Raw genomic sequence first — 12877 nt, forward strand, 5'->3', positions numbered from 1 at the left:
CAGTTTTCTTCAAAGAAAGAAGAAAGGATGAATCCACTTATTTATTAATGATTTTATTAGATGGTATTTTTATGATGATTAAAACAGTATAAAAACATTGAGGACATTTAACATAAAAAGAATGGTTTTTGTAAATCTTAACGTATTTAGTGTAGTTAACCTGGACACCCAGTAGGTATACAACATGATAGGGATGTAGGCTGTAGGGGTGGCATTCCACTATTTCCACACATCCATCTTCCACAAAATAAATGAAATCACAAAATATCAACAAGGAAATAGTGGTAATCAAAGCTGTACGCCTGAACCCATATTATTATTAAATTGGTGCTACCTAAAACCTAAAAGAAAATAACCACTAATGCTTATGAATAATATAGGTTATTAGGTAGGTACTATAGTACTATACCATTGATTATGAATACTAAAACTAATATAAATATTAAGATTTAAGAGTGGATGTCAGTGCACTATTTTTATTTTCTCTCTCCGACACACATGAAATGGTGAAACAATGCAAATTTTAATTCAGTTGTTGTTAGATTTACAACTAGAGTGAATTGACCTATTATAAACTATAATCCCCTGTGTTTATATGTTGGATTTTGACGATATTAAAATTTTTCTGATCATTTTTAGGGTTCCGTAGAAAAAAACGACTTAATATTTATATATTATGTTACTTGCTGCTACGGAGCCCTTCATGTTCGAGTCCGACTCGCACTTGGCCGCTTTTTTTTAAATTATAATATTTTACATACCCAACTCATAACTTGCATAAAAATTGTAATATTTGAAAAAAGCTAAAGTACGAACACTTATCTTTAAGTCAAATTATAGATAAATTCACTCTATTATAAAATCAACAACACGCAATTGGTTCTGCTGAACATAGGCGTGCGCAGGTCTTTTTTGCAGGGGAGGCAATACCTTAGCTAAGACTCCAAACACCTCCCCCGATTTTTTCCCATTTTGATATGAGGCAACGATAATTTAAATAAATCCTCACACAAAATCAAGTATATGGTTCTATTAAACCGTGATATTGTTCTATACGGTTAATAGTTTGGTTGAACATAAAATTACGAATAGAGTTTTCAATATGTCCTTTTTAATAATATCTTTGACAATCAAGAAGAACACAATAAAAAATTATTAAGTATATAAATGAAAAAAGGTGGGCAAGTGGGTGTCGCTCTTCTTTACAGTAAATTACAAATGGGTCTCTGTATTGAAATTGTTAAATTTGAATTTCCACTAAATAAGAAAATCGCTACATGAGAAATCAAGTGAATATGCAATGTTGTAAAAATATGAACATCAAACGCTCATAAAAATTTAATTTGATTTGTTTGTAGACATTTTGTTTTTTTTTTTGATAAAGGTAGAAAAACTTATGAGGAATCTTGTATTACATTTTCAAATCTTAGATTTAAATAGAAAATTGTTTATGAATTTCTAACTCAAAATAATTTTCACATTTTTTAATATATTACGCTTATATATAAAAAAAATTGTGACTATGGATTTTCAATATTTTTCATCTGTCTTTGAAACATTACCTATATTATTAGCCTTCTATTAAATTTTCAAGATTTTTACGCAACAAATTTTTTTTTTTTTGATATTTATAGAATAAAAACTTAAAAAAATTGGAAATTGAAGATTTCCGTAAACAGCTCTAAATAAGTAAAAATATTTTGAAAATTCTATGTTGTATAGAAAATGCTAATATAAACATTCAGTCAAAATTTCATATATCTACAGTGTGTTTCACTCAAATGGTAACACGAACTATTTCCATTCAGTAACCTTGGATTGAATCGGGGTTTTTTCGAGGAGCTAGGGAACACTAAAATACACATTTTGTGAATATTTTCGAATTTTTAATTCTTTTATTGTACGTTTGCGCAATAAAACTTACATTTTTTTAAATGGCAACACCTATTTTCAACACCAGATTTTGATAGACCTATTTTTTTTAAGCAACTTTGATAAACAAACTTTTTTCCTATCTCAAAAACTGTCTGAATTACAACCATCCTAAGTTGAAACATAAAAAAATGTTTGTTAAATGTTTCAATGTTCCGTATTTTACCATTTTATTATTATATTTGGTTGGAAGCAAGATAAATGATACAAGTATTGGCGTATGTTCAAACCCACGATCATCCATATTACGTCACATTGCAAATGAAGTTGGAATTAACCGTCGCAAGATACATTCAATTTTAAAAAAATTTTAAAAAACACCAGTTTTTAAATGACCCCAAAGTAAAAAAGCAAGTGGTGTCAACGCGATGGCCAAGCTATTGGTCCATTTGTTCCCATCAAATTATTTCCAAACTTATCGTTAAAGTATTGTCTAGCAACAATAGCATTATGTGCTGGAGTACCATATTGTTGAAAAAAACAAGTTTTTCCGAATATTTGATGGAACATTTTCCAACATTGGTGGTAAATGGTTAGAGAGAAAATCCAATTATCTTCTTCCATTTAGGGTTCCGTCATAAAAGTAGGGCCCTATATGGAATCTCGTAATATTCCACATCACACATTTGTTCCCCACACTGTTTGGAAATTAGTTTCAAGTGCCCAATGTGGATTATTACTTGCCCAAAAACGGATATTTTGTGTATTTATTACACCATTATTGGTACATTTACTTTCATCGGTCCAAAGGACATACTTAAAAAATAGAGGATTATCTTCAATTTTACCAGTACACATGCAATAAATAATAATCTACGTTCAATATCTCCCGCTCGATGATGGTGAACTAAATCCGGTTTATAGGAACGAAGTTTACATTTTTTTTTAAATTGAATGTACCTTGCCCGGGTTAATTCAATTTTAAAAAAATGTATAATAATATTTGTATCATTTATCTTGCTTCCAACTAAAAATAATAATAAAATGATAAAATACAAAACATTGAAACATTTAACAACAATTATTTTGTTTCAACTTAGGATGGCTGTAGCTTAGACAATTTTTGAGATAGGAAAAAAGTTTGTTTATCAAAGTTGCTTAAAAAAATAGGTCTATCGAAATTTGGTGTTGAAAATAGGTGTTACCGTTTAAAAAAATGTAAGTTTTATTGCGCATGTGCACAATAAAAGAATTAAAAATTCGAAAATATTCACAAAATGTGTATTTTAGTGTTCCCTAGCTCCTCGAAAAAACCCCGATTCAATCCAAGGTCACTGAATGGAAATAGTTCGTGTTACCATTTGAGTGAAACACACTGTATAGTAATTTGTTTTAGAGTTACACCAAAAACCAAAATCGATTATGTCCTAAATCGATTTTACGTATAATAATTTCTGTTTTTCCTTAATTTTTCTTTTGTTTTTCACGGTGCCTTTGAAAAATACTGGAAAACTTTTGACCCCTCATAGTACCAACTAGATTCACTTTTCTATCAGAAAAGATTCTGTTGAAGAAAATCTTAGTACTTTTACTGTTCCAAAAGGTGATGACAGACCAAAAAAAAAAATAAAAAAACACACATAATTTTACAATGAAGACAATCAATATATTCATCGCTCCGATCACAATATAAAATTAATAAATAAAAAAAAATAATTTGAAGAACTTTTAAAATAGGTAATATGTTTTATTTAAGTTCCATATGTCGTTTAGCGAAATATGTAAAATATGATGGAGATAGGACTTTTGCGAATAGGGAATCAGGCCTACGAAATGTTTGGAACCTTTTTTTGCTCTCCTGAAAAATTGTTATTTTGGTGTTAAGTGATTTGCAAATTAGGTTGATGATATGATAAGTCAATATTATCAAAGAAGAAACCTGTAACCATAGTTGAAACTTGAAGCTGTCTTATATCATTTATCAATATAATATTATTGTCGATTTTAACATTATTAAATATTTACTATTTTCAAATAACATACCAGTATACCATTGAACATAACATTATTAATATTATTTAAATATGTTTTATCAAAAAATGGCAGGAATTAATGTATAAAATCTTGGTGAAGCGAAAATTCTCGCAGGGGAGGCAGCTGCCTCCCCTGCGCGCACGCTTATGCTGCTGAACACAAATTCACTGTTGCACGTGGTTCAGAGAGAGAAAACAAATACAGCTCTGACATACTTACTCTTAAAATCTTAATCAATCTTATATATTTGAACGACAAATATAAATAGACAACAGATAAGCACCATATTATATTAAGTTTACAGCAGTTGTTTTGGAAGTTGTGATCTAGTTTTAGTTGTATGGTGATAAAACATCAATGTTATAAATTATACTTCAAAAATTATTTTGTGATAATAATATAATATAGATAAACGGTTTAATTTTTCTATTAAGCATTGTGGTGGGGGTGGGACTAAAAGAGTTCGGGGCAAGCCTGCCTAGGTCCAGGTCCACATTTAGGGGGTGTGGGAAATATCGAAAAAAACTCCGGGTGCCAATATTTTGGGACACCAACATTTTGTAGACAAAAATTTGTTAAAACTTTTAAAATTTAAATTATTTTAATGCTTTATAATATAATAAATGTATAAGGTATGCTGTTTGAAATATAAACAAACAATTACAAGCAAGTAGCTATTTAACAGTAGATTTATCGTTACGGATACGGCCTAGCCCCACCAAAATTGCGCTATGAATATATTGTGTACCAATATTTGATACCTAGGTACTAAAGTCTCAAAGCAGACAGCCAACACATTTTTAAAATTAAAATAGTAATTTGTTATACTCAATAGCTAGTTGAATTAATTAGGTACCACTATATAGTATAATACATTGTGGACTTTGATTTAAAAATTGGTAGATATATTTTTTTATAGATTCAAATTTTTATTACCCTCTAAAATTTAATATTAATTGGGTACCTATCTATTATTGTATTAATAAATATTATGGTTTTATAATAACTTAATCAACAAAATTACTTTGATTGTTAACTAAGTTACCTACTTACTTGTTGATCATAGTCCCATGATATATTATATTCATGATTTGGATTATAATACTTATTTTCGTTATTTGAACCCAATATTGGAATTGCTATTGTATTTGAAAAGTTCAATAACATTAAAAACATACAAAAGTACATGGTTTATTTTATGTTGAATAATTGAACAGGAAAAAAAAATATAAACAAAATATTTAAAAAAAAATTACTCAACAGAAAACATTTTATCTTAGTAGGTACTAGGATACCATTTTATAAAAATATATAATATAGGTACATGTCTCTACAGTGTGGTCGTTTTATTAAAAACACAGATCATTACGAAAAGTTTGATTTTCTTTTTAAACTTTAGATAAAGTACCTACATGCTTTTCTAAAATTGTAGAACTTTCAACTTCACATTTTTTCCCGCTACAGTCTTATCTATATTTTTGAGATGATCCACTATCAATTTTTGGATTTCAAATAGCACGTTATATCTACTAAAAATGTCATAAATTAATCATTACCGCAACTAAGATTTTGGGGCTCCTATGAAAAGGTAAGTCTATAGCAATCTAACTCAGAGAAGTCCATGCAGGCGACTAAACGGAACTGGGGAGGAGCAGCAGCCCTCCCAGTTCTGGATGCAAGTAGAAACCTGGATGGTCCGATGGTCGGTATAGATGCATACCAGGAAACTATAGGCGGAAATGACAGGTATTTCTACGGATACAGTACTGGGATGTGAAAGGAAACGGGAAACCACCATATAATATAATCGCTAGTATTTGCAGAATGAATTGTCAACTTAAAGTAACAAATTCCAGACGTACAGCAATAGTCTTCCATTCGGATGTCCGGGTGGAGACTACCTTAAGAGACGCAAAATGGAAATACAAAGGAATTGGTACTATGGGTACCAATACGACCTATATCGTAGTTCCCCACTTCTTATTGGGTGTCAATCATATACATATATATAATTTATATCATAGAACAAAATCAACCAATAAGAAGTGGCGAACTAGGATATAGGCCGGAGGTGAAGAAGATGCGTATCTACTGCGCAAAACTAGTACAACTGTGATGATACCTATATAATTTGTCATGGTATATACTGTACTCTGTTCCATCTAATAGTGAACCACTCACCAAAACACATTTTTTCTGCACATTCCTGCCACAATCCGGACATTGGTGAGTTTTAACCCGGGCGCCCGACAACGACTTTTGCCAATCACAGAACGCATGGGGGGGTCAGGCAAAGTTTGGCAGCTCAGTCTGCGTGTGCGAAAGCGGTTCACTCTTAGATAGAACAGAGTATAGAAAGAGAAAAATATTTGAAACAAAGCTTTGATTTTCAACTTCAGTATCATTGAAATTTGAAAAGTAAATCTAGTAGTCTCACTTTTGAGACGTCAAAATTGACAATCCACAGTTGTTTTAAAAAAGCGTTGGAAAAAAAAAATTAAATTAAGAAACAATGGAATTTCTACACTAAATCCAGTTTTTGATAAAATGTATTTTATATAATAGGCGTAACACATAAACAAATAATAGTAAATATTTAAAATGTTCACAGCATTTATAGGCAAAAAATTTTCAATTTTTATTAATTATTTTCAATTATTGTTGATAAAAAATGTTTGCTAAACTTGAACATTTAATACAGGTTTTTCATAGATTTTTCATAAATTTATTAGTGTAATTCAAAAAATAAATTGAGAGTAAATTCACAATAGTTTTTTTGTGAGATAATACAAATTGTACGCTTTATTCTTGAAACATACCTTACAATAAGATTAAATTTAAGGTCAATAATAGTTTGAAATAAAAAAAAACAAAGGTATAACAATATTGTAGCATTATCATCTACAGAATGAGAATCAACTTAACAACATTTAAAAGGTTCAATAATATTGTAATAATTGTGAATATAAATCAATATAAAAATACATTCAAAAAATAAAATGATGAGTGTCCAACTCATCAAATTAGATGTAATTTAATATTAATCTTATAATATAATCAAAGTATAATTTTTGAGATTGTTTTAAAACTGTTTTTAAAAATGTATTTTAATACGTTTAAATATTTAATAGCGTAAGAAATGCTTTTAAAATTGTTAATGTTAAATATATCAAAAAAAAAAAACGTTTTGTGTTCTCATTTTATGGTCTCTTTCCAAAAAACAATCCATTGTTTTTAACTTGCTGATTACCTTGATTAACCTAAAATATGGAACAATATATATAAATATTGGTAATACAAAACTAAAATTGACAACATAAAATTTAAATGTGAATGTAAAAAAGTATAATATCCTTTAGTAAAACTAAGCATATACTCTGTCCCAAAAAAGAAGAAACCACTTAATTACCACTAATACATTTTTCTCCCACTACAAAATTAGGTAGTCTATTTTTAAGTTTACCAGTTAGATAAAATGATCAATATGTATATTAAGGTCTTTGTGAATAGCTACATCATATAAAATCTCCCTAATTATTTAATTTTAATTTTGATGATCTTTGAAGACTCAGTATAATGGTTGCATCGTGGAGCCAATGATTACTTTCAACTGGACCAAAATTAGTTGACCCTGTGTTTTATCTTTGGGACAGAGTATATAAGTGTAATTAAATTAACATTATTCTTACATGCAAAATAACGGTTTTCATTATAAGTCAGAGCTATAATAATTTTGAGAATTCACACTATTGTGCCTTTATGTGCCTAAGTGACATCATAATATTTAAAAAAAAAAATAACAAATAAGAAAAATACACTAACCAAATATTTACTAACTATATTATGGTTCAATGATTTTACATCATATAGTACTATAATTATTAAAATTAGGTAGTTACAAATAAATATAAATGTTATAATAAAAAAAAAAACAATTAAATTACTTACATTTTTACTACCACTTTGTGTCATAGAATCATCGACCCTCTAAAATAAAAATTGTACATGTTGAATTAAAAGAAGCAGTTGTTTAGGTATATAATATAAAAAAGTTGATGTACTTTGAGTGCTTAAAAAATATAAAAAGTAATATAAAGCATGCAAAAGTAAATAATAATAACTAATAAGTAGTATAATAAACAGGGGCATACTTAAGAAATTTTCATTGGAGGGTCCAGATATTTTTTCTAAACTCGGTAATGAACAAAGCACTATAGGAAATGTAAGAGTTTTACCTATAAGACATGTTTTTAGGCAAAAAAACCTGCAGCCCCTTATATTAGAAAATAGAAGTTTACAAACCTTTTATCCACTGGTTGTTCCCAGTAAAATTTTGTATTAGACAGAATTATCAATATGAAATAGACATAATATATTATGTTCTAAAAATATTGTAACTATGTATTAACCCGTTTTTTCACATCATTAGTGACGTGTTAGCATTTAGCTCACATTTAATTATTGTTGAAAAGGTGAAATTGGGAAAAGTGAATTGACTAATCTAAAAGTAGACATTACAATGAATCAAAATCAGTTTTAAAAACTATTATCGCATTACTAGGTCGATCATTATGATGGAAGAAATATTGGTATGTTTTGGCTAAAATAACTGCAATGTAATGGCAGCAAATACACCACTGCAAGTTAGGGAAGTACTAAACACACGGTTATATAATCAAAATTGTGTTCGATATTGATATTAAAATGTATGTAATTATAATAACCGAAAAGATTATAAATTTTAAAATAATTTTGTTTACAAAACTTTGATAATTTAATAATCTTAAAAAATTATTTGGTATAACCATGGGTGTTTAGTATAGGGATGACCTATCCATTATATATTATGTATGGGTATTACAAACTAGAACTGAATATTTACCTGGTATAGGTAATTTAAACATTTTTGGTTTTTAGTTTCAGCTAAAACATTATTATTTTTGTTTTTTTTTAACGAAAATTGTATAACTACAGTATTGTAATTTAGTGTTAAGCGATGATGGATTAGGGCTTAGCATCCCCAGTTATCAAATAATAATTATGATGATCATGAATTTAAAATATCTTTAGGTTTAGGTGACTGATTATTTAAATGAAAGAATTTAATTTAATTTTAATTTAATCTCCCAGTTAAGATATGTACCATTATTTTAGCACACTCTCTGACTTCAATCAATACCAGTATGCACCTACAAAGACTCACTGAGACTGAGGCCTGAAAGAGCCTACCTATATATGTACTTACATCAGTTATACTTGGATTGGGTTTGTATGACAGGTCTACATTTCGATATGCCTTTTGTGCATCTGAGCGATATTTTTTTCGTTCTGATTTTGTGTAGCCTGCTGGTGGTTTCATGAAACATGGCTTTTGATTAATAGTTTTGATTACATTTTGAACGGGAATGGTTGGTTTGTTTGAACGTTGCTAGAAATTAATAAGCAAAAACATGATTAATCACTTAGTTTTCAGTCACTGATTAAACCATTTTACGTATTAATCATTACAATAGTAATTAAATAATAACATGGTGTTCGATTTAACTGATTGAATAGGTTTCTATGCAAAATGTCTGGTACACTATATACTGTGGTTATAAAGTATGAATAAAAATATATTATTTAAGCACATTGAATTGAATCTTATAAGAAATTACACATTTGATAGATATAAACCGATTAGAATTTCTACAGATTATTCTTACAGAATGCTTATTACAATGTCTGGCATATATTTGTTGACATAAAAGATATAACAATGTATATTTAAATATTTACTAACTTGATAGGTACTTGCATCATCCCATGTTTCATCCAGATCATCAATTAATTCAGGCACTTTAAGTGTAACATCATGCTTAGTTTCTGTGGTTTGGTAAACCATTTGATCAAAATCTAGGCGATCGGGACACTGTGCTTCATGAACCTAAGAATTAATTAACATTTTGATAACATTATAAGTTTAAAAAATAATTATTCGATTCTTTTTTTTTTTTAATTACTAACAGCCAAATCCAAAGTTTCCACCACGTGTAAGTAATTAAATGGACATATGCTTTGATTCGGCTTCCTGTCTGGGCATTTCGTTAAATGCAATATTAAAGTTTTTTGAGGCATTGTGTGGGCCATGTTGAACGGGCAATGAACCACATTTGATGCTGCATTTCTACCCAAATGGCTATAATAACAAAATACAATTTATAAATTAAATCATTTAATTGATATTATACTTTTGTTTAAAAAAATATAATTAACAGGATGTCATCATATTGTGTTGTTTCCAAACGTACTAAATGTATGTTCAGTAGAACTAAATTTGTGTTATTAGCTTAATTATTAGTGATTATAAACTTTTATCATAATATTAAAGTTAAGAACATTTTCTGTTATTTTTTTTATATCTGTGTTATAACTATAAGCATTATTTTATATGCAATAGATAATGTTCTAACCTTTGAGTCAATTCATTTTTAAAGTCAGCTAACACTACCTAATTGGTTTTACTGAACATAATGTTTGTATATTACATGTTTATAATACTAAAAAAAACAAAAAACATATTTTAGATTCTGAGTGGAGCAAAAATGGATTGATTTTATAATGATGTTTTATTTTTTTTTTTTTTACTTGTATCTGTCATTAAGTTTTAGGGCAGTAAAAATGATTTTATTTTTACTTTAGCACATTTTATGGAAGGAAATTTAATCTAGTTGGTACTTTGGTACTTGGGGGGGGGGGGTCAAAATTTGTTTTCTAAAGCATCAGGAAAAACAAACTGAAACAAAAAATTAAGGGAAAACTGTAATTTTTATAGATATTTTCCCTAAATTGGATGCAGTAGAGGAAGACTTAGAATCATATCATATCATAGAATTAAAATAATAAGTAGGTAGAAATAATTACAGAAATATTATATTCTATTTTATAACATTTTGATAAATTCAATCCTATTTTCAAATCTGAGTCTTGGATATAATGTGTTTTGGTAATTATCGGTTATCGCGACTACCTTTACACGGCGTAACTTAAAAAAATTTATTAAAATTTATTACAAAAATTAAAAATGAACTAGGCATAACCTATATTCAGAATAATCGAATTGTTTATTTATTACCGAACAGTTATAGCAGTAAGCAGGGTATAGACACTGTGTGTATTGACAAAATTGGGTGATTGGAGCCTTGAACACAGTCTCTGAGGTAAACATTATTAACTAAATATTTCATATTAATATTATAAACTATTTGAAAAATGTCAAATAACAAAATTATAATATTTTTAGAGTCCCATACTTCATACCGTAAGCTGTAGGGATATAGAACCAACAGAGGCCCGATCAGCGGATCTAGTGTCTATTCTGTATTGTTCTTTGATTATGGTAGTCATAATAACCAATAAGTACCTGTGTTTTTTATATTTATAATCAATACTTACATTGATTCCATTGTTGATCTATAGACTATAACACGAACAAATAACTTTTATATTAACACCGCGTGAGTGATCCGTCTTGTTTTTTGGGTTTATAGTAGGTAGCTGCTTGTGATCTATAGTGACAAATTAAATTATTACAATTTACAAATTATAATGTGTTAACTTTATTATAATATTTTCTGTAACTGTACCGTGTAATGAACAATGGTATGATAATAATTTTCAAGAAGAATGTAAGAAATTATTAACAACAACAAAAAAGAGAATAGAATCAACAAACTAAACAATCAACTTAAATATTAAATAAGAAACAAACAGCAAGTTAACATATTCTCCGGCCCACAAGAGTCAGACAATGTATATTAAGTTATAACTGGGTTAAATGTTTACGATGTGTTAACGAGTCCAAGCATCAGATGTAACTTTCATTCATTCTGTTTATGATTATGTTATGTTTTAAAGACGTACTACGTTTAGTACGTTTATCGTTCAATGGTACTAACCTAACCTAACTTCTTTTTTTTTTATATAATAATATACCGGAAATTCCTTACTTGTTTACTACGTACACGTCACGAACTAAGATATTATCATAGATATATATTATTAAACTAGATAGCCGACTCCGTATAGACTATTCATACAAATATGACGCCTGGTCGCCATATGCAGTTTGGGCATTGTTTACAAAATATGAATGTTATCAATCCTCGTGATATCAATTAATTCAAATTAAAATTGCTTTTTGCTTAACGATCAGTGTTGCCATTCTAGCTATTTTATAGCTAGTTCTAGCATTTTTCAAGTGTCGTCTAGCTACCAAAAATAAGGCTCTACATAGAATATCTATAGAGTATCTATAGTGCCCTACCAAAAATATTGTTTTGCTTGTGGCTTTAAACATAGCATTATTCATTGAATGATTTTGCTTATTTAGCATTTTTATGTAGCTCTTTGTTCTGTTGCGATTTATTTAATAATTAAATTAAATTAAATTTTTTTTTATTATTATTGACATATCAGTATAAAAATTAGAAATAATAATCAAGATTTTCAAGAAGAAAAATGCGTTACGTATCGATAGGGAACAGTTACGTACCGCCTCGTATCGAAGTCTGAGTCCGATACGAGTCGGTACGTTTCGCTTGTATATTTCACGTGTAACTTCTTGAACGCTCAAAATTGATCCGATACGTATCGATACGTATTATTTTCTTTCTTGAAAATCTTGAATATTTAACAAAAGGCTCCAGGTGCGATTCTATCATTGTGTTATCATGGACTATCATGGTCTATGATAATTATTGATAAATGATAAATCGTGTTTATTAATTTACGATAGGAAAAATATCGTATTTATTTATAGATCTCGTATTTACAAACTTAACCGTGGGGCATGGTAACGGAACTAGATACTAGATAATAAATAATAATATGGTATGTTAACCTATCCATAGCCGTTGGTCAATGTGTTATAACTTATAACTTTTTATTATTTTCATTATTCACTTATGCACTATATTGTAGACCACGAATT

At 28.6% G+C, this 12877-nt stretch overlaps 1 protein-coding gene across 2 annotated transcripts; it reads right to left on the reverse strand.

The window, feature by feature from the left end:
• Positions 1 to 6656: 6656 nt before the first annotated feature.
• LOC100574124 (gametocyte-specific factor 1) lies at positions 6657 to 12026 on the reverse strand. Of its 2 annotated transcripts, none has more exons than XM_003244154.4 (7): positions 11895 to 12026; positions 11341 to 11453; positions 9913 to 10084; positions 9689 to 9832; positions 9152 to 9334; positions 7855 to 7893; positions 6657 to 7166 (listed from the first exon to the last, which is right to left on the reverse strand). In XM_003244154.4, exons 2-7 carry the CDS (start codon positions 11349 to 11351, stop codon positions 7107 to 7109), a joined length of 609 nt encoding a protein of 202 aa, XP_003244202.1. In that variant the 5' UTR covers positions 11352 to 11453; positions 11895 to 12026; the 3' UTR covers positions 6657 to 7106. The 2 variants fall into 2 exon arrangements, with proteins under 2 accessions (XP_003244202.1, XP_003244201.1); XM_003244153.4 differs by lacking the exon at positions 11895 to 12026 and adding an exon at positions 11532 to 11869.
• Between the last annotated feature and the right edge of the window lie 851 nt (positions 12027 to 12877).

The sequence above is a fragment of the Acyrthosiphon pisum genome, chromosome X (assembly GCF_005508785.2).
Source record: "Acyrthosiphon pisum isolate AL4f chromosome X, pea_aphid_22Mar2018_4r6ur, whole genome shotgun sequence".
NCBI classification, from domain to species: domain Eukaryota; kingdom Metazoa; phylum Arthropoda; class Insecta; order Hemiptera; family Aphididae; genus Acyrthosiphon; species Acyrthosiphon pisum.